Genomic DNA, 23374 nt, shown 5'->3' on the forward strand with positions numbered 1-23374 from the left:
ATCATCATTTTCATTATCATCATCATCATTTTCATTATCATCATCATCTAAAATGTCTGGTTTCTAGTATTTTTGAGTGTTCAACAAATAATAGTTGAATCTAATCCAAACAAAAGGAAAATGATTATTTAATATTATGAATATTTAATGTGTTATATAACTGTCATGACTTCATTTCATAAGAGATAAAAAATTTTGTCTTAGTACTCCTGTCCCACTGCCATCGTGGTTTTTTTCATCAGTGAAAGAATTAGACCAATTTAAAAAAATTTGCAATATTTCATTTACTTGACAACTTATATGTATAACTTACAAGATACATAGAGTTAGAAAGGCAGCATGAGGTCTTTGAAAATAAGAATGACATCAATCTTATTCACTGCAGTAGTACTGTAGTTTGCTCATACTAGATGATCATTAAGTAACAGCTGAATGAATAAATGACATCTGACTTTCTGACATTCTTAGTTCAGTCTTATTTTTATGCACTAAAATCATGGGATTGACAGAACTCTGTAAGTATGTAAGTGTAGTTTTACTGTCAATGTAGGTTTTACTAAGAAGCAAGAATAGTGCTGTTGCTAGGTTTATGTAGCTTTAATTTATTTATATCTCCAAAGCAAGGATTGACAGCCTCATGACAAGTTAGTTAACTTTTCCATTATTGAAAGGTAGTATTTAAAGGTGTTAGTCTCTGGAGCCAGCTGCCTGTGTTTCAGTCCCAGCTGTGTGGCGTTGCTTAAGTTACTTTATCTCTTTCTGTACTGGTTTTCTCATGTAGAATGGGAATGGCAATAGTAATACTTTCTTTATAAGGCAATATTATGCATTGTGTGAGGTTTAAATGAGTTAAGTGAAGTACTATACTATACTGATAATATCCAATAGCTGTTATTAACAAAATCACTGAATTCTTTTGCAGTTTTACCCAGACTTGAGGTTAGTTCTTGATCACTTATGACTCATTTTTATCTTTATGATGAGTCTTTTAGGAGTTTATTATTTGCTCGTCAGTAATGACTGTTATTCTTATAGTATTGGAGGTGTTGTGCTGGTAAACCTGTCAGGATCTGAAAAATCTGCTGGAAGAGATACAATAGGTAAGTACCTGATTCTGCATTGTCAGAGTATATAAGCAAGTTTTGTGCTGTTGTCATGCATGTAGACATGTGCATACATAGAGTCTGGGCACTAATATAGCCTTTTTTTTTTTTTCACTTTTCCTTTGGAAATAATGTAAAAAACAGTGTTTTATAGAATTCCTATATGATGTTAACCCAAATTTCCCAGATGTTAACAGCTTGTATAAGTATAGTACAGTTACAAAAATTAGGAATTAATATTGATTATAATACTGTTATCTAGTCTATAGACCTATTTTATATTTACCCATTTTTTTCTACAATGTTCTTTTTCTGGCCCAGGATCACTTGTTAAATTTAGTAGTCATGTCCCCTATTTTCCTTTAATCTGGAGCTATACCTCACTCTTTTTTGTGTTTTATGACCTTAACACTTCTGAAGGGTACTGCTAAGTTATTTGGCACAGTGTTCCTCAGTTTGGGTTTGTCTCACATTTCTTTCTGGTTAAAATGAGGCTGTACGTTTTGCTTACAATATGTTGCTTTAACCTATTCCTGGTAAGGTTAGTTTTAAGGTGGCATTTGCCAGTGTGCTCCAGTGTAGTTAGTTAATTATTCTCTCTGTAGGTAATAAGCATCTTTTGGATAGAAATATCCTGTTGCTAGGGTATTTTCACCCACTAATTTTGTCTTTCACTGTTGCTTCTTGCCTGAAATACTTACTGCTATGGTGAACACTTAGTTTTTGATCTAGTGCCTAGATTTATCTCAGACAAAGGTAGTCAGAACACAGCTTTGCAGTTTTCCTCTCAGTAGTTTCTTTAGATATTTGAAGCTTAGTGAATAGAACAGTGCATTCTAAATTATTTCTGGTTACTGCCCTGTGAAGTGTGCCTTAAACTACCTCACCTATTTCTCACTCATCAGCTTTGTGTATATGTATATAAAACAATATATGTATTTGTTTTGTGTGAGCAAGATTTCGTTGACAGCCTTTTTCTTGCTTTAAAAAAGTTTTAAGACAATAAAAAAGATTTAATAAAACATTGGCCTTTTGAATAATTGATTAAAGTATTGATTATGGTAACTTGACAGAAGCACATTATGGTTGTTTTTGAAAGTCAGTTAATGAAGAGAACCAGTATTTATTATTTACATACTATTAGCTTCACAATGGATTAGCTATTTTAGAACATTTATAAGTATAAATTATGTTTTTATAGTTTTCAAGGAGTTCTTGATTTGAAACAGAATCTGATATTTACAAAATAAAGCCATGAGAGAATAAAGTAATAACATATTTAGCCACAGAAAGTGTTAAATCATCTAAAACAGAAAACCATTAGGTTGAAAATTCCGCATAGTAGAAAGCATACACTTTGTGGGAGAGGTGGGACTTTAACACAGCCTTGGAGATGGGCATAGTAGTGGCAATAAATTTTAGAAATGATATGTGGAAAAGCAAGATTAAGCAACTGCTTATAGACAGAGTGTTAAGTTATACAGTGTCAGGTGTCAAAGTTTTTTCTGGATGGAAAAATAAGTATACATTTCAAAACTAAAACCAAAGTGTTATGTATATGACTTTTATTATTATATACAGCTGTTTGGTTAGACCATTGAGGTGAATGCTTTGGTATTTATTCATTTACACATTAAATTTCTTTCTATACTTCTGGAGAACCCGTGTGGGATGGTTATTCCTCTTTTCATTTTTGTGGAATTAGTATGACACATTAAATTTTAAATAAGTGTATATTGAATGATTTAACAAATGGATACTTTAAGTTATTACATTGATTTTTACAGGTTCCATTTGGTCCCTTGCTGGAGCCATGCTCTATGCTGTTTATATTGTTATGATTAAGAGAAAAGTAGACAGAGAAGATAAGTTGGATATTCCAATGTTCTTTGGTAAGAATATGTTTAACTTGTGAGTCTGTTTACTTTCAGTGATTAACACAGGATTTTGTTTTTGTTTTTTGAAGAGAATAAGGAAGGTTTTTTCCCCTGTATATGATTTTCTAAAATTGTTTTAAAGATTATAAAGTCCAGTCTCTATGTTTTTCTCTTACCGTATCTTGTGTTATTGTATACATATGAGGGACCACCCATTCCTTTGATATGAGGTTGAGAAAAGAACTCCTAGCATCTTTTTTACATTAATGTCTTCATCCTGTGAATCGATAGATTCTGTTATTGATATGACAGAATTATACTACTATACACACGAGAGTTCACCTGTGATATTATATACTTTGCCACTTTTGAATTGTTGGAAGCATAAGATTAAGAAAACTGCCCCCAAAATGATATGTATAATATCATAAGTCTGTATACTTACTTTCACTAAAATTCATGGGCCATTTAAAGGCTTTCCATTTACACTTTGTCTATTAAGACTCACTCTTCTATGACCTAAGAGTCTCAAATTACTCAAATATAGTTCTGGTACTAATTCTTAGGTCTTAGAAAATAAAATATCTTAATACAATTTATAAATTTTCTTTGCCTAAAACAACTTGTAGCTGAAGATTGCAAAAGAAGGGCAACATTGACAAGATATTTCCAAAGCTATTTGAATATAAATAGATAAGGAAGCCTCTGATGAGAATTCAGAGTGCAGCTTATAGGGAATCACTGGAATCTAGCTGTATAACTTCCTTTATTTAGTACTTATTTGATAAATGAAGATATTGGACTAGCTGAGTAGCTTCCAAATTTGGATTTAGGGAATTTGGAGGTCTTGGGTAGGCTGGAGTAGGTGGAGTTGCAGGGGTTTGATTCTTGAACTCCTTTGCTGCTTCCACTTGTACATTCTGCTTTGTTGAGGTTTTGCATTACTTAATTTGTAGAAACTGTTTTCCATCAAAAGTACTCCTCAGATCAACAAAAATAAAATATTTAAAACACTACCAGACTGAAGATCATCTAAATTCCCATTAAATATAGAATTCAAAAATATGTCTTTAAAGCAAAGATAATTTTAATATACTTTAGAGTATATTAGAATGAATGCTCACTTTTTTTAGCATTTAGATAAATACATTGTTTCAGTATCACTTTATCATTGGCAACTTGCAAAAAATGGCTTAATTTTTCATCAGTGAGATTATACATGTAGCTTATAGTTTTGGTCTTCATATATGATGTGATATGTAAAGCAATATTGATCTGCCCTGGGCTTTAGAATAGGGTTTGGAGTGGATTCCTCAGGCAAGGGAGCATGAACAGAGGCCTAACAGGGAACTGTGAGTGGTTTTGAATGATTATGCAGGATGTTCAACTTAAGGAAACATAGGAAGATATGAGCAGCTAGTTTATGGAGTCTGGGGACTAGGAGAAGTGATGTGGACTTTTATCTCTAGGTTGAGAAGTTGTCAATTTATGTGGGATTTCACAAACTTGGCACTTTAGGGAACAGAAAATAGATTTGATTCTGTATAATACCAAATTTTGGTGGCTTACTTAGAACAACTTTTAATGTTATTTGCGTATTTTAGAATATGAGTCTCTTCTATATATCTGTCCTTTGTTTTTTTCAATCACTAAGTATCTCAAGTTGGGTTCCCTAAAGCAGGATATGAAATGGGGAGATTTGTTGTGAATAGTTTCTTGGTTGGGATGGGGGTGGGTCTTCTGAAGGAAAAACTGGTGAAGGAGTGAAGAAAGCAGAATAAACAAGCAAAGAAGCACATGTTTACCACTGGTCATGGAACCAAATTATGAGATTTGACCCAATTCATAGTTAGAACCAGGGACAGGAGGAGAGTAAGACACATGTCTAGATACTTCTCAGAGTAGTCTTGGCCTTGAGCCTTGAGGGCTAGCCTTGTGAATTGACTGATTGAATCAGCCAATCAATGTTTGACTGCAGAAGGATGGGGATTAGGACCTTCTTGGGAAAGGCAAACTTGTATGTTCTCCAAAAGATAGCATCTCAGAGAATGGGAGTGGTTGAGTCTTTAGCATCAGATACAGAATGGGTACTCCTGTCGTTAATGAGACTTAACTAGCCAACTAAAATGCTAGCTTTTTATTTAAGTGATGTATTTAGGTGAATTATAAAATATGTATCTTTTAAAGAAAGCTCTAGAGTTACCACATGGATCCCCCAACGGATCTGTGATATTAAGCTATATAGAAAGAGCAATAAAGTTACCATAATATTATAATATTTTTTCCTTATAAGCTTTGTATTCACCTATAAAAATCATATATAAACTTAATTTATTCTATAAGAGTAATAGCTAACTTTATTAAGTATCTAGTATGTGCCAGGCACTCTGCTGTGTTTTATCAGTGTTTTGTTTGCTATTTCCAGAAACCTAATTAGGTATTATTTTATATTTATAGAATAGAAAAACCTCTAACAGGTTCTCCATCTTGCAAAATGTTTGTTGTTGCTGTTGCTATTGTTTGGTTGGGTTTTTCATTTTTTATTTGTTTGTTTGTTTTTTGCCAATACTGGGGTTTAAACTCAGGGCCTTGAGTTGACAAGCAAGTGCCCTACCAGTTGAGCCAGGCTTGATGCTCACAATATTAGTAAATGGTGTCCAAACCCAAGGCACTCATATTGCACAGCACTTTTATCCAGTGCATGAGATAGCCTTCTTTTATAAGTTGTTAATCTGTTATTAGTTCATATACTGAGTAAGTATTTGTGTACATGTGTTGTATCACCTGCTACCCTTTGTGCTCTGGGAAGGCAGGAACCATGAATGTTGCCTTCTTTGGAACCTGCTTCCACTATTCCTAGTATACCACATCTGCTTTAAATATAAATATAAGTTAAATCAGAGTGCAAGCCATGTAATTCCTCATGATTAATTTAGGCTGGACACACAAACACATACTAAGTTAATTCTTTAATTTCTAGGATACTATTATTAATAGCCGAGGTTCACAGTCTTCATTTTGAATTGTTTTAAGTGATTTATTCCACAGTAATTGCTCTTATACAGTATGACTGGTTGAGCCTCAAAGTCAGTGCTCACTAGATACCTGATACTGTTTTTCCTAATGTTGAGCTGTTCATAGAAATGACTTTTAAAAAAAACCAACAGAAGTTCTAGTTAAGGAAACCTGTTGGGTTCTCTTTATGCAAAATCTGTTTTCTAATAATAGCTATAAGCTTGGAAAATTGAAATAAGTCCTAATTTTAACTTTTTCTCTCTCATACATATTTAGGTTTTGTGGGTCTGTTTAATCTGCTGCTCTTATGGCCAGGTTTCTTTTTACTTCATTATACTGGATTTGAGGACTTCGAGTTCCCCAATAAAGTAGTATTAATGTGCATTATCATCAATGGCCTTATTGGAACAGTACTCTCAGAGTTCCTGTGGTTGTGGTATGTACTCTTTATTCTACTATGACCTATTAGTTATCAGTTTATTGACTTCTGCCTTCTCCTGGCCACTCCTGTGCATCTCACTTTTACACATACACTTAGAATTCAGTATATTAACTCTGTTAGAGCGGGGACTTTGTTCCCATTGCAGAGTAACTAATTGGCCAGCCTCTTTTGAATACTGCTACTAACTCTTAATCAAGAGGTAGTTTCTTTTATTGCAGGGCATCATTATTAATTCTAACACATTCTACGCTAGAATTCATTTGCCTATGACTTCCTTGGGTCTTTAGGCCTAATTATGTACATCACAGTTTTATATTGGCTTATAATTCATTGTTTTTCATATATATCCAGTTTGTAAGTCTTTGTAAATGTCTTGTCTGCTTCTATTTGGTATAATATTTTCCTTCAACTGCGAAAAATTACATGTGCATTGATATTTCAAAATTTGATAGCAACATTGATATTTCAAGGTGAAAATAAAATGAAGAGCTTAGCTTTTGGTTAAGACAATTGCTAAAAAATGGAAATCAACAAGGAAATATTATTTAAAATGTTCAGTTCTTTCTTCGCTATGCTGAGCCAAGTCAAAGCAATAACACAATATTTTAGTTTTCATGATGGGGAGATATTTTTGCTTTGGTGACAGAGTCACATGTTGACTTGTCATTTTCCTGAAGTTGTATGTCCTGTAGTTTTAATAATGCCATTTTCTTTGTTAGCCAAGTATTGTCACAAAACTGTAAAAATTCTTCTCAACAGTTTAAATTTATGAAATGTAGACTATATATGCAAAGTTGAATAATAGCTGAAAAAAGATCTCAAAAGTAGCATAAAGTACTTTGAACTTTTTATACTTACATATTTGTATTTTTAATATTTGAAGCTAAACTGTGGAATCATCTTAATAACTTTATTATTTTTGTGTGTCAGTCCATCCTAAGCTTTTACTTTTGCTCCTGATCTTGAGCCTATATTGTTGGATAGAAAATCTTATTGAATGGGTTTTTTTTCTATTTTTAATCAGAGATGTATTAACTTTCTCTGTTATTTATTTTTTAGGGGCTGCTTTCTTACCTCGTCACTGATAGGCACACTTGCACTAAGCCTTACAATACCACTGTCCATAATAGCTGACATCTGTATGCAAAAGGTAAGGCAAACTATTTGTTAGATACTTTAGGTATATTAAAACAGACCTAATGAAAGTGAAGGGATGTGTCTAAATTATACAAATATGAATAGTACTTGCTGCTGTCTGTCTCAAAGTGTGTTATGTAAATATTAAAAAGTACAAAGACATAGGTAATCTGCATTCTTGGCTTTTGAAATTTTTCTAAAGTGGTAGATTAAGGGCAGTATTTTTTTAATCTTTTTTTTTTTTTTACATCATACGAGTAATGTGCCAACCTCAAAACAAGATTTGAGGGAGGTACATGTTGTGCAAAGGTGTTAACACCCAATAATCACGCTTAAGAACCAAAAATGATCAAAGGGCAGTATTTTTGATATGTAGTTCTCTAGTTTTTAGTTGATTATATTCCAAATGTCTTTGGTATAGGTCAGTGATATGGAATATGGGATACTTTTTATCATATAAATAGTAATATTTGGTTTCTAAATAAACTCAAGGTTCCTTAACACCCCACTAATACTGCTATAGAAGTGAGCAGCACAGGAATGATGTGATTTCTTAGTGAATGTTCATCTCTGTCTGGACTCAGCACAGCAGGTGTCCCTTCCCTGGTATGAAGTTCTGGTCTGGATGCAGGGATTCTGGTGATAAATGCTGGTAATGATGACATCGCAGAAAAGAGAATCTGGGTTCTCTCTGCTGGCAGCCTAGAAGGGAGGAATTTCTTCAGTAGCCCTAGGGACAGCAGGGGAAAGAGGTGTGCCTTTGCCTACTGCTGAAGATGGAGTAGAGCCACTTACCATGCAGTCAGTATTTGTAAGCTTTTCACTCCTAAGTACTAAAAGTCTGTGTGTATGTGTGTGTGTGTGTGTGTGTGTGTGTGTGTGTGTGTGCGTGTGTGTGTGTGTGTGTGTGTGTGTGTGTGTAATATAATTTGAAGAGGGAAACACTTGAAAGCCCAAAGGCTTGGATGTGTACAAGTAATAGTCTTATTCTTAAAGCTACTTTTCTTTAGGTCTTTGTTCAGTTTGGGAGACAAAGAAAAAATGTTCTCAGTGGTGTGTATCATCTTTATTTAAAAACAATTCTGTACAGATATTTCTAGATTATTAAATATACTGGTAAATATTCCAAGAATGTGTTATTTATTGATAATTTGGTAACTAAATGAAGACTTTTTATACCAACTTAGCCCTTGTGTGTATGTATCATACAAATCAGGTAGATGTGTTAAACATTGCCAGAGTGATTATTCTTTTGTTGTGCCTTGTGAGTCTCTCATAAAAGACAGTATTCTCATAAAACCCCTTTGCTCTGATTAATGGTGTCACTAAATAGGATGGTGTGTATTTTCCATAAGAGGGAGTCTTGCCTCCCTCAACTTCCTTCTTTTCCCCCATTTTAACTCTCAAGAGGGCAAATGCTTTTTCTTCCCTATTTAAAAGCTAGGAGTTCCTATTTCATTATTATTTTTAAAGCAAATCACCAGTGTGTTGCTTGTAAGTTTCAGTAGTTAATCTGAAGGCTTCTTTAAAACTTATTTTGGATACCTAGTTGAGTCTAGATGGTAAAGGTAAACTGATTTCATTTTAGTAATTTTATGGGCATTTCATTATTTTTAATTTTCTTGACAACCTTGATAAATGTTGGGGATCACACTTGACATCAGAGGTTTCTTTACTACTGAGGTGTGTCTTGCTGCCTGTCTTCTCTGGCAAACATTCCTTATAGAAATGTTCTTCTATCATCTTTACTTGGTTATTATTTAATTTTGAGCTTTTTTCATTTGCTTATAGATAAATAATCAAATTAGCTTTTAATGTCATGGTTAGAATCTGTTGTAAATAGATAAGAGATTTTCAGAAGTTGTAATTAGGGTTTCATTTGGTTTTAGTACTAAGAGCTGTAATATAACATTTTTTTAAACGTGGGGTTTTGAAGATGGCTTCAGAAACTGAATGGGAGAGATCTACTTAAGAATAGGTAATAACCAGTAAAGAAGACGTGGGTATGTAAGCAAAGCTTCATTTGTAGGCATTCTACTTTTACTGTACTGCACCTAATAAATGATAAGTATGCCTCCATGGCTTTTCTTTAGTTCATTTTCCAAGCAAGGACTCTCGTTATTAATAATTTAAGCAAGTGGAATTATAAATTGAAGTCCTAAATTCTTAAATTTAATAATATGCTTAATATGTTATAAATGTTTAACATTATCTTCTTGGTGTTTTAACATATTTCTGCTAGCTTTCATATATGGAACACTATTACAATTAAGGGGAAAATTGCCTTAATGATTATTTTGAGGGTTTTTTTTTTTTTTTTTTATTTCTAGGTGCAGTTTTCTTGGTTATTTTTTGCAGGCGCCATCCCTGTATTTTGTTCATTTTTTATTGCAACTCTCCTGTGCCATTATAATAATTGGGATCCTGTGATGGTAGGCATTAGACGAATTTTTGCCTTTATATGCAGAAAACATCGAATTCAGAGGTAGGTTTAGTTCTAATATTGATTTTTTAAAAATAGTGTTTGCCTAGCTTTTAGGGATTTTTGTGAGGATTTGTTGAATAAATTACAATTTATCTATGTATTATGCCAGAAAAAAATAAAATAACGTGTTTGGATCCTTTGAGTAATAAGATAGTTTCTTCATGGTCATTTTTTAGACAAAAAAATGTTTTGACTCACAGGTAAAACCAAGTGCTTACTGCTTTTCTACAATTAAGTGCAGAAAACTTTTATTGGTTTGAACATAATTCATAATAAATTATAATAGCATTGCCTCAAGTTTTCTTTTTTACATTTCTGTCTTTTTGAGGGAGAAAGCTTTTTACATTTTACTATAAAGAGAACATGGGACAAATTTTTGGGAAATCTTTCTCTAGTCTTGGTTCTACTAATTGTTTCCTGACCTTACAGCTTCAGTTAGTGGAATAGATAATTTTTAGGTTCCCCTTCAGCTTTCTTAACTGTTGCCTTTTTTTCGTTTTTCCCCTTAAGAGTTCCAGAAGATAGTGAACAGTGTGAGAGTCTCATTCCCATGCATGGTGTTTCTCAGGAGGATGGAGCTAGTTAGCTGTTGTCTGTAGTCCAGGTTTGTATGTGAGCCGGCATCCATGTTGCACAACGGTCTTATTCTCATCAAATTCAAACGCAGAATTGATTTTCCATAATTAGCTGTTCAAGAGACAATAGAGCTTAAAGGCAGTATAGCATCTGGAGTTATATTGCCTGGGTTATGGTTATAACCCAGCTTCCTCTACATCCATGCGAGGTTCTTAATCTCTTCATGCCACAGTTTTCTTATTTGTGAAATGGTGTTATAATAGAACTGAACTCATAAGGTTGTTAGAAGTATTAAACACTTTAAAAATATATACAGTAGTGCCCGACTCAGCTGATCAGTAAGTTTTGATTCTTATTTTTATTCATGCTAAAGGTCATCATTTTATTTAATGATGTACTTTAGATAAATATTTTTCCCATGATTATAAAAATAGGAAAAATGTGATGTTTTAGTGTATTCAGTCTTTTCTGTGTGCATGAGGTGTTTTATGTAACTGGCACAGTGTGAACACTTTTTCTCTGACAGTGATTTTTCTCTTCATGTTCAGAAACATTTACTTATTTTTTAAAATAATACACATATACATGGAAATGTCACAAGGAAACTTCCTCTGTAGGTATCTTAAACAAACAAGAATGTCATTTTTTTTCTTTCTTTTTCAAAATTGGAGAACAGGAGGGTGGAACAGGTCCTGCCTAGGGATGGAGTGGGGTTGGTATCAATGGGAGTGGGGAGGGGGTGGGGAAAGGGTGTGTGGGAGTGAATATAGTGCAAATACTGTGTACACATGTATGTAAATGGAAAAATGATACCTATTGAAACTGTTTCAGGAATTGCGGGTGGGGGGAAGAGGAGGGGATAAAGGAGAATGGTGGAGGGGGTGAATTCGAATATGATATATTTGATATATTGTAAGAACTTTTGTAAATGCTACAGTGTACCCCCACCTATCACAACAATAAAAGTAAATAAAAAATAAAAATCACTTCTCAAAAAGAAAAAAAAATACATTTAGAGAAATATTTTATATTTCTTAGAGAACAAAAGACTGTATGACATTTAATGACTTGCTAATGAGTGCTTGAAATAACTCCAACATATATCTTTAGCAGGTACAAAAGTGATTGTTATTTAGAGCAAGATCACAGTAAATTACTAGAATTCTGGAAATTCAGGTCCTTTTCTTCTGAGATGTCTTTAGGCAATTTCTTTTGAGGTGTTCCTACTTGCACCTGGGCTTTGCCTCCCCACCCAGAACATCCTGAAATTCCTGCCCACTTCTAATACCCACTTTGGCCTTGAAGCCTAATTTTCGTTGCCTTCCTGATATAGTCACAGCTAATTTAAGGCTATTTACCTTGGTTTTATGTTTTCCTTTGGTGGGGTGTTTTATAATCTAGTTTTTATTATGATGGGTATCCATGGACATAGTTTGAGCTTTAGTTCTACAAGACTTCTTATACTAAGCAGCTATCCTTATCCCATCTGCCCTCCCCTGACTATCCTATTTCATTCTTTTCCCACCTGCGGAAATAATTTTAAATTCTTAGCTGATTCTTTTGGTATTTAGCCCCACCCCCCTTCTCCATCATACTCACACTTCTATTTCTTGATTTTTCCAGTTTAGGCATCTTAGCTGACTTTTTCATTAAGGTAGATGACTATCTCTGCTCCCATTCCTCATGTCTGCCTCCCAATCCCATGTTACTCCTACATCTCCCTGTGTAGACTGCATAATTTTGTATAGATCTATATATAATGTTTGTATTTTATGACTAGATAAATGTTAATTATAACCCACCCATGTAGGATTCTTCCTGATATTTCCTCAGTCCACAGACTCTGTTACTATCCCTTGTACAGAATTAACCTCAATTCGTCTCCAGGATGAAAGGGAGGACATCAGAGTGCTTAATTGGCATTTCTATGTATTTTGCACCAATCTTCCTGTTTTTACTTGCTTCTTCACCCCTCTCATAGAGATACCAGTTGTATTTCTCCTTTGCTAGCTAGGGGTTGGCTGCTATTTTGTTGTCTCTCTGTTCTCTTTATCTATGTGGTTTATTCCTTTTAAGAAAAAAAAAAATCCCTTTACTGTCTTTTTAGTGTAGTGAGACTTTGGGGAATAAGTGGGGTGAATAATGTACTTATTTGCCCTCTTTAAAGTAAAAATAACAACTATCACAAGCACAGTTATTCTTTAAATCTTTGTGATGCCATAATTTATGAATTATCTTGCCATGAACTGTTGTGCATTATTTCCACAGTCATACTCAGCCCCCACCCCTGCAGTGTGCCAGTGTTTTCAAAAGTGAGAGCTAGAAAAAGGGAAGATGGTGAAGACTAACCAAGATGGAGTACAGAGAGTAGTATAGAGTAGAATAGGTAGGGCAGGAGGCTTTACCTGTACAGGGGCAATGTTGGGATGTAATATACCAGAACCAAGCTGCTGATATACAGTCTTTAAGTAGCCATTGACATTGCTATGAAATTCCCTGTCCTGAGTTCTTAGCCTCATGGAGTTCAAGAATCCAGTTAGTTATTGGGTATATGCACTATGAATGATATATATTTCTATGCTAAAATAATTTGCTTTTTAAACTATAGATTAAAATCACCAAAATCATAACAATTTTCAGCATGAAAATTATAATTAATCATTCTCTGTATTTTTTCTTTTTCTTTTTCTTTTTTTTTTAGCTTGATGATGGAACATTCTACAGTGAAGAGACAACCTGGCAAGTTTTTGTAGAAAAATGTTTCAGTGCCTAGTCTGAAAAATAGTTTCAGTTCTTTGAAACTCTAAAATATATTTTCCTCATGTCTGTTTTCTTCATTTTCAAAATGAAGTACTTTCTATGTAGCTGTGTACATATCACTGCAGTTATAGGAAGTTCCAGTTCATAGTCAATCTAAAAGACCAATCTGCCTTACATATCTCAAGGAATTCATTTGATGAAATCATTTGAACTAATCAAGGAATAAAATCCAAATGTTCTGGAGACTATTTTCACATACTTGTTAAATGCTGTACTAAATTATGTTTCCAGGAAATTATAAAAGTATGTAGATCAGTATTTCTGGCAGTTAAAATGCTAAAAATAAGCTTCCTGTAATAGGTACGGATTTTTGAGTTTTGTAGAATGTTGCAAAATAACTCAGAAAAATATCTCAGAAACAAATGTTTAATTTATGTAACAAGTGTATTTGTGGAGATTTGGTGGAACTTTAAAGTGAATAAATATTTGAAAAAAGATTCTGGTACACTTACACTACATATACTGTATTATCCTTTCATAGCATTAGGTGCCTTGTACTTAAAAAATGTGATAAACCATGACAAATTTTTAAAGGGGAAGTACTGTAAAATGAAAAAGTACATATTTCAAAAGGCTGTATTGCTGTAAATTTAATTGTTAAAGCTCTGTTAGAGTTTTAAAGAAATATTCTCTCTTCAATTAAAAAATTTTCATAATGGAATGATTTAAATTGAAGTGACAAAAGAATACTATTAAACTTAAATGTTTATATGTGTATTTGTGTATTAAACATGTATCAGATAGTTTTGTATTTTTTCATATATAAATGTGCCAAATTATTCTAGAACTGAATGCTTTTTCTTTAACTAATTTTAGCTTTCCCAAGTAAATTTTTAATGGTTAAATTTTTTTAAAAAGGCAAGGAAGGATTCCATGAAAAAAATTACATTTGTATTTTTCTTTTACCACAATTAAGTATAAAATATTCCTAATTACAACTCCAAAATTTAGGTTTTCCCTGTATTTATGTTACATCTTCCCTTGGACCTGTTTGCTCTCAGTGAACATACATCCCACTGTTTACTGGCTTTTAACTAATCAGAATCTATTCCCTTTTCAAGTTTTGTGAAATTAATGCTCTTCCATATTTCTTAGTTTTTAGTGGAACTGGGGTTTGAACTCAGAGCTTCATGCTTGCAAAGCAGGTGCTCTACCGCTTGAGCCACACCTTCAGCCCATTTTTCTCTGGTTACTTTAGTCTCATAAACTATTTGCCCAGGCTGGCCTTGAACTGTGATCCTTCTGATCTCAACCTCTAAGTAGCATGGATTGCAGATGTGAGCCACTGGCACCTGGTTCTTCCAGATTTCTTAATCTGATTTTAAAAAATTCCTTTTGCAGGGTTCTGCTTCAGTTTATTCTGTTCACATTCTGAAGTTGCTTTAGTGTTAAAATGAAATTTAGGCTGTTTTTTTGCTTAGTCCTGAGAACTTTTATATTATTTAGAAGATTTCATATGGTATTAAATTAAAAAAAAAAAAAAAACAGCTGTCTTCTCATTTGGTTCCACCAACAATTCTCAAGTTAAAAACAATGCTAATTTTATTACAATTTTGGCCTGATTAGCTTGATAAAGGATTTGCTCTAAGGAGATTTCTTTCTTTCTTTTGTGGCACTGGGTTTTGACTCTGCCTTACACTTTCTAGGCAGGTGCTCTTTTTTGGGGGATGGGTTTTTTTTTTTTCCTTTTGAGATAGGGTCTCAAGAACTATTTGCCTGGAACTGGCTTTGAACCATGATCCTCCTGATCTCTGCCTCCTAAGTAGCTAGGATTACAGGCATGAGCCACCAACGCCCAGCAGAAATTTCTTTTAGGAATAACTTACTGTGGTAACATTTCACTTACTCAAAGACTAATTTTGACATTTGTTATCTAGGTATCCTAAGTTTTTTTGGTTTTGCCATTTGACAGTTCACAAATATCTTTAGCAATTTACAAGGTAAATAGTTGAAGCAGTGAGGGTGAAACTCAGAAAGTTGGGCACTGTGGTACATACCCAGCTACTGGGGAGACTAAAACAGGAGGATTACTGAGCCCAGGAGTTTGGGGACAGTCTGGACAACACAGAGAGACCCTATTTCTTAAACAAACAATAAACCTCAAAATGCTGGGTTAGTTCCATTTTGCAGATTACCCAAAACTAAAACTAGGTAAGAAGACCTGGTATCCCAGCAACTGCATTGCAGACCTTTGGAATTTGGTGGTGGTGGGGGGGGAATCTCACCCTCCCAGTACTTGCTACTTGCTGATGTCATTCCTCTTTATCAACAATATTGGCCTGTAGCTATATCTTTTTGTGAATCTAAAGACACACACAGGGATTTGTAATGCCTTGTTTTCAGTCTTCTACTTTTCTTCCAATACATAATTTGAATCCCATTATTGCATGGTGTTTCAAATTATGACCTTGATTGAGGGAAGTCTTTTCTGTCACAAAGATTTTTCTGTTAGATGAACATTAGAATCTCAAGGGCAACAAAACTGAAAAAAATGAGGCAGCCTTATACTGTGTAGATGAATGCTTTTTGGAGGTTAAAAAGCTTTTAGATGTGTGTAATACACCTATAGTTATGCCTTTAAATAAATTTTGATTTTTTTAACTGAAATACTGGCTTCTGTCAGCCTGACTTAAGTAATTCCCTACATTAAACTGATTTTGCCTAGCAGCTCAGGAATAAAGTTCATTGTTTCTGTCAAAGTGAGCTCACATGGTTAAATGTGAATGTTCTCAAAGGTATGCAGTCCTGTTCTAGGAAGAATGCTAATGTCCACTTGAAAATTAATGATGCAGAGCCAATTTGGGTTGCAAGGTCTGAGTCCTGTGCTAGCCCAGTTTTTCATTAGGCCTGGAGCACTAATCCTCAAGTGTGCTGGTCTTTACAGAATTAAAATATCTGAAGAAAAAAGGAAGAATTTATTTAAAAATATTTTCCACAATTATATTAGCAAATGTTACTTTCATTTTAAGCAACACTGGTTATAATCCTGCTTCTTTTCTCCCCACTCTCCTTTTCAAATATTCTTAATTACTAAGTGATATTTCAGAAAGAATTTGTAGAAATAAGAAATGAATATTATCTGATACTTGCAGACTTATGTACTAAAATATTGCATGCTGATTTTTTATTGCATTGTGAGATGTTCAGTTTACAGAACTTGAAGTTAGAGTTCTATTTTAATAATCTTTAGATGTTCTTAAAATTCCATTTAGATAAATTGAAGTACTTGTTTTATATACTTGAAATTTTTAGATACCATATGTCCTTTTTTATAGCACCAGCCTTATTTATATAAAAATTAGTAATACCATGTTTCATAGGTATACTGTATGTACACAGGAGATTTTCCTTTAAATCTCAAGATTATTTAATAAATGAGACAGGAGTTCATTATGATAAATTAGAAACAAATAAAGACCTTGGAAATTTGCTGTTATTTTAATCTGAAGATTTTGTTTTTGTTTTGTTTTGCCATCAGGGATGAGGATTACCTAATGATTGAAGTGTTTATTTTACCTTTAACTTTTATTTAATTACCTTATTTTCATTCTGATTTTTTTGATTACCTAACAATTTCTGCTTTATGTATCTTAAAAGCTAAGCATCATTTTAATGTCACTACATTTAGAAAATATTTAAAAATTTAATATTAGAATGTCAAACAATGAAGTCATTGACATAAATTTAAAGAAAATTGTCTTATGAAAAGTAATTAGTTCTTTGGTTAGGTGTATTTGCCAAAATGTTAATGTGAAGTAGCATTATCTCCAATGACAGCATTTTGCATTTACGGTGCAAAAATATGATTTTTTTTAAGTTAAAGATTTGGGTCAGAAGAGAACTCAGAGGTGAAGATATTTCCTTCATGACATTTTAAGTTTGGAGAGTAAAATGTTCAATCTGGAACTTTTAACAAGTCACTTCATGAAATTTTTAGTTTTTAATTTCATTTTATGGGTTATTTCTTTCTTTCAAGATACCTACTTTTATTAATTTTCACTTAGATCCTTTATGCTAGGCAGTTTGTATTTCTCTACATGGTTTTCCTATACCTACTTTTAATTATGGTAAGTAACAATAAAGTCAGTCATGTGAGAGAATCCATTAATTTCAGTGGTCCTTGCAAGGCAGGCAGAAAGTTTCTGTTCCCAAGAGTCTTATTTTTTAGATTTGTACTGTATTTGCTTACTTGGAGTAGCTTTTACATTCATTTTTCATGTGGAAAAATTTAATATCAGTAAAACCATGTAATGTCCAAACTAAAATTTTATTGAAGGCTATCATGGTCTTAATTAGTAAAGTATAATGCACTATTTTTTTAATGTTTGTAGTACCCATGGCTTTGTATAAAAGTATTTGTATGAAATTATATACAAATACTCTTCAACTTATGATGGGGTTATGTCCCAATACACCTATCATAAATTGAAAAATTGTAAGTTGAAATGCATTTAATGCACTGAACCTAACAAACATCATAGCAACACAGCACTCTGTAGAATGTGGGTTGTTTACCCTCAGGGTCACATGGCTGATGAAGCAGTGGCTCACTGCTGCTGTCCTGCATCAAGAGAGAGCATAATGATGTATATTGCAAGCTAGGACAAGATCGAAATACAAAATTGAAAATATTGGATGTTTGTTACTTCCACACCATCGTAGAGTTGAAAAATTATTCAGTTGAACCACTATAAGTTGGGGACCATCTGTGTATTTAAATATGCATGCTCCAAGTAGAGCTTCAAGTTCCTGTATCAGCACATCACTTGGTAGGCTTACTAAATGCAGATTGCTGGACTCTACCATAGTTTCTGATTCAGTGTGTCTGCGGGAAAAGGGGGGTGGAAATTTGCAATTCTAACAAGTATTATTAAGGTAATGCTGCTGCTGGTCCCAGGATCACACTGAATTACTCTTGAGGAAGAGCATTCCTTTTGAAGTTGGAATCTGTGCTCCCCAATAGCAAATTTATTTGGGGAAATTACTGTAACTGGCTTGTCTACATTTCTTAGTGGTGAAATCCAGACTAATGCTACTTGTTTGAGACTAGGAAAAATGAAATAAGCCCATTGAATTGTCCAGACCAGCACACGTGGGTGCTTGAAAATGCCGATTCCCTTGATCAGCCTTCCCCTCACTATTCTTACCTGTAAAGCAGCCAGCAAACTCAGTTATCTTAAAAGGTTCCTCTGAGTTGTAAAAATGAGTTCAGTATCTAGGCTTCTAAAAGTTTTCAGTTAGATTTATTAAACAGCATTTAAGAAGTTATGTTTGAATATAGTTTGAATCCATGGTCATTTGTATGCTGTGTATGTCAGACAGATACGCTCTTTTCTAAGCTACTGATCTGTGAGACTGCTGTAGTGCCTCCTAGTGACCTATGACATGTTCACAATACATAGTTTTCTTCTGCCTGCTTGGATTTCAGACAGCATCAAGTCAGCTGTGAAACAAATCCAAGCTAATGATTTAATACAGCATGTAAATATCTGTTGTTGTATTTAAAATTTGTCACTAAGGTATTCACTATTTTGAATGTGTAATCTTAAAAATTGGGTATGTTAAAAAGTACCAGCCTAATGCAACTAAATTTTCTCATCTTTTAATTTTGTTTTGTTAGAAAAAGAAAAGACTCAGTTATGGATCTTTCATCTTTCCCCAGACCTGCCCTACTGTAAATACAGGAAAGACCACATACAATGAAACATATATGTAACTAGTTAATGGGATACAGTGTAGGGTAGAGGTTTAACTGGTATAATCTACTCCTGAGTGTGTCTTGGTGTATAAATTCATATCAGGTTAAGCAATCCTTGTAGACCTTGTTTATTTACATTGAATTTTTTTGTACTCATCTTGGTAATTCTTTCTAGAGGTTTGTTTTAGTGTAGGAAACATCTCAGATTTCTTAGAATATTCTTAATCTCCGTTGACTAGTAAATTAAAGCTGAATTACAGAGTTTCAGCATACTGTGATTCATTCATGTTTATAAAATGAGAATATCATTCTGGTTAAATTGTAGCATTTTAATTTAATAGACCTGTATTAAGTAATCGTACCTATGTGCAGGTACTCCAGAGACAGGAATAGTTAGCACAGAAATCAAGTTCACTCAATTGCCAGACCGAGAAGACTAAAGATAATGAAAAAGTATCATGGAAAGATGGAATATTTATAATAAATCAAGGAAACAGTGCTTTAGATGTGGTTGCTTTACTGTGAGTAGTTTAATGCAGATTTTTATCTCAATTTTGTTATAAAACTTGATAATTTTGTTTCTTCATCTACCTAATAAAATGAATATCTTCAGATTCTGGAGTACTTAAAATTTAAACACAATTATAAAACTAATTCTAATTCCCACTTCTGTTCCTACCAATGATTTAGTGTCAAGTTATTCTGCTTTTTATACTGTATAACTTGGGAAACATTTTATAGACTATGAATAGCCAAATATAAAATATGTATGAATTATTTTAATGCATTATTTGTACAAAATCATTTTTTATTTTCTATTTCAGTAAAAATACATGAAAATTTCAGGCCTAATCTTGTGTAAACAAGTATTTGACTTCTAAAGTTTCTTTTTATTTCCATTGATTTATTCTTTCATGCGCATTTCCTGGGGAGCATCATTCAGCTTTGAAGACCAAACGCTTAAAGGTGCACGTTAAGGTCCAAAGCCAACATAAAAGGTGAAGCTTGTAAATAACCAATTTACTCTTGGAAAGCTTCCATGTAGGAGATCTGATTTCAGCTAGTGATAGGCCCTTCCAGTGGGCTTTTCCTCCAGAGTTGGAATAGCTCAACATTTCATTGAGTATGATAGCATTTGGACTTCTACCAAGAAAACAAAAAACTACTTGTATTTTAAACAAAGGGGATTTAAAACAAAACTGATGGCTCAGGTACTGAAATCTCAGAGAGGATAAGCAAACTATGAAGAGATCTCAGAAATTAGCTACAGCAGAAAGCTGATACTATCCCTAGGCTGGTGGGGCAGGGGATTAAGTGTTCACAGATCCCAAGGCTGGAGCACCCAGAGGAAGGATCACCACACCACAGCAAGGGAGAGCAGGAGCCTTGGGGTAATGCAGCTCAGCAAGGGATAAGAGTAGTGCATTCTGGCTTTCCTCTCTGCCAGTGACTCCCATTGGCATGACCTACCTGGAAGCCAGTTGGCACAGGAGCATGGTGCATGCAGCCTTCTGGTGTCAACTCCCCAGAGTTAGATATGGACAGCAGAAGATGTCAGGTCAAGCAGACCCAGAATTGGCGTAGGTACTACATAGTTGGTTTTAACGAGAATCATAGCTTGTGAAGATGTCACAGTGCAAGAAATTCTTTGGAACAAAGACTGGTTTTATCTATCTCAGGTGTGCTCCAGAAAGTAGAATTAGGGGAAATTTTCTGTCCTGGATTTCTGTTTCTCACTTCCACCCCTCTTCCTCTATTTAACTCCCTATTTGCATCTTTTCCCTTTTCTTCCTCCCCATACATTATGCTGAAGACATGGAGGTGACAGCTTTCCCTTTTTATTTATTTATTTTTTTGGCAGTGTTGGGTTTGAACTCAGGGCCTCACTCTTGCTAGGCATGCACTCTACCACTTGAGCCACACCCCCAGCCCTTTTTTGCTTTAGTTATTTTTCAGATAGGATCTCCAGTTTTACTACGATTTCCTACTTACAGCTTCCCATATAGCTGGGATGACAGTCGCAGGTCACAATTCCTGGCTTATTTGTTGAGACAGTGTCTCACCTTTTGCCCAGCTGGCCTCAAGCCATGATCTTCCCAATCCCCACTTTCCCAGTCTGGAACTACAGAGGTGCACCCACCAGTATTACCTCTTTAAAACCAAGTATATTTATATGACGGGACAATATTTTTTAGTAACTGAAAAAGATAAAATGAGGGAGTAATAATTTCTTATTTCTTAAAAGACTCATGAAAAAATGAAACCAGAATCTGAAGAATAGTCATCAAGCCTTCTTACTAGAAAATCCTTCCTTTATCCACTAATTATTTTTAAAACTCCCCCAGACATTTGTATGTCATCTTTAAATCTTTAGAATTTAAAGATAAACACATACAACTTGTTCATTGATCATAAAGCACCACTGTTTAACAACTAGAAGCATCTCTAGGTAATGTCTAGTGGTGGCATTAGAATGACCACATGCCCCAGTCTGCTAAGGACAGTCTCAGTTTATACCTGTTTCTCAGGCTAGTCACTAAACGTGTTCCCTATTCACTTTCAAAAATGTCACATTTAGACAGTAAATTATCTGACCACCCAATATACCCCATGTTTCCCGGGAGGCCACTGACAAATTTCGTATTTTCTGATTCACAATCTGTCTACAAGACTGTGTACTTCCATTAAGGAAGAAATTACCCAGCAATTAATCCCGAGACTTGCTTAGGATGTGAGAGTCCTACCTTGATACCATCTTCCTCCTGGAGAGGACTATATACAGATGCTGGGCTGCTTCATGGAGGAAGTAGAGACAAGTTAATCTGACTTGCTCTGTTGGCCCAACTTTCCCCTTTAATGACCAAAAATCAGTTGTTATGATCAGGAAGTCAAGGTCAACAGCAAATATTTAAGTTGGCATTAAGTTGAGACATCTAGGTTAAATCTAGCCCCCCTGACCCAAATCACTCCAAAAGTTAAGGTGATCTAAAATATTACAATGTGTGCTGCTTTATAAAAATTAAGGAAAAGCCTTAGCAGGCAAATTCTTGTATCTTCATACAAAAAGATAGTAATCACCATGCTTTTGTTAAAACAAATGACCAACTGTTACCCCATCCCTAAATATCTTGCATCATTCCGGAATGAAGATGACAAGTCCTAAAAGAGTATATTGTGACTTTTTTTTCTGGACTTTGAACTCAGGCTTTGTGCTTGCTAGGTATGTGCTGTACTGCTTGAGTCATACCCCCATCCCATGACTACATTCTTGGCCAGTGTTTGCAAACTACTTAGTCTTTTGGTTTCTTTTTCTTTCTTTCTTTTTCTGTTTTTTTGTTTTGTTTTTTTTTTTTTTTGGCTGTGCTGGGGTTTGAACTGAGGGCTTGGCACTTGCTAAACAGTCTACTGCTTGAGTCAAACCTCCAGCCCCAACCACTCCATCTTGTGTGCACTTGTGTGTCTTGTAACCTCAGTAACTCCCATTGTTTTTTTTTTTCTTGATGCTTATTTTATTTTTATCTTTATTCATTTATTCATATGGGCATACATTGTTAGACACTCATTTTAATTGGATGAATTATTATTGCATGAAATTATTTCTCAATTCAAGTCCTGGTCCATGCTAGTGTCCCTTGAGATTAACTTAATAGGTGATCCAAAGTAAAACATGAGAACAAAAACTAATTCCATAATTGAAAGTTGGGATTCATATTTACATGTTCCTATTTCATTTTAACATTGCATGAAATCCTTAAGTCCTATATACATGAAGATTTTAAGGGGGATGAGGAGCCTTTAAAGGGGATGAGGTCTACTTTACAGTTTTCTTCAAGTTGATTTGGTCACTGGGCCCTTGCTTTTTTGCTCATATCTGTTCATATGCAGAGATGTTTCCATTCCACAGACTATGGTTTAGAAAATGCTGACAAAGTGACGGATAAAAGGTCTGGAATCTTTCTACATTCTAGTGTCATTTGGGGTTTTTGGTAGAAGAAATGTTTCTCTTGTGAGATAATGAAGAAACTGAATACATAACATGTTTCCCCAGCACAGATGGCAGATTTGAAGTGTTCTGGCTGGCAACTTTGTGTTTCTAATGTGTACAAAGTGTCTTTACCTTCAGCTTGTACTAAAGCATCACACAAAATAATATGATAAGCAGTTCAAAAGTAATGTCTCCTACCCTTTTAAAATTAGCTTCAGAAAAACCTGAAGCAGTTT

The 23374-nt window shown here is 34.2% G+C and overlaps 1 protein-coding gene and 1 non-coding gene across 3 annotated transcripts in view; one reads left to right on the top strand and one right to left on the bottom strand.

Moving 5' to 3' along the window:
• The window catches only part of Slc35f5 (solute carrier family 35 member F5), a 38889-nt gene extending 24691 nt beyond the window's left edge, over positions 1 to 14198 (top strand). For both annotated transcript variants that reach the window (XM_020183970.2, XM_074070588.1), the window contains exons 10-16: positions 1036 to 1100; positions 2891 to 2995; positions 6272 to 6431; positions 7497 to 7587; positions 9905 to 10059; positions 10570 to 10663; positions 13337 to 14198. In XM_020183970.2, coding sequence (XP_020039559.1) covers positions 1036 to 1100; positions 2891 to 2995; positions 6272 to 6431; positions 7497 to 7587; positions 9905 to 10059; positions 10570 to 10645 — 652 coding nt within the window. In that variant the 3' untranslated portion in view covers positions 10646 to 10663; positions 13337 to 14198. The remainder of the gene's footprint in view (positions 1 to 1035; positions 1101 to 2890; positions 2996 to 6271; positions 6432 to 7496; positions 7588 to 9904; positions 10060 to 10569; positions 10664 to 13336) is intronic.
• LOC141423003 (small nucleolar RNA U13) lies at positions 7822 to 7924 on the bottom strand. Its single transcript, XR_012447682.1, has one exon. It is a non-coding gene; the product is annotated as a small nucleolar RNA U13 (small nucleolar RNA).
• Positions 14199 to 23374: the final 9176 nt, after the last annotated feature.

The sequence above is a fragment of the Castor canadensis genome, chromosome 4 (assembly GCF_047511655.1).
Source record: "Castor canadensis chromosome 4, mCasCan1.hap1v2, whole genome shotgun sequence".
Lineage (NCBI taxonomy): Eukaryota > Metazoa > Chordata > Mammalia > Rodentia > Castoridae > Castor > Castor canadensis.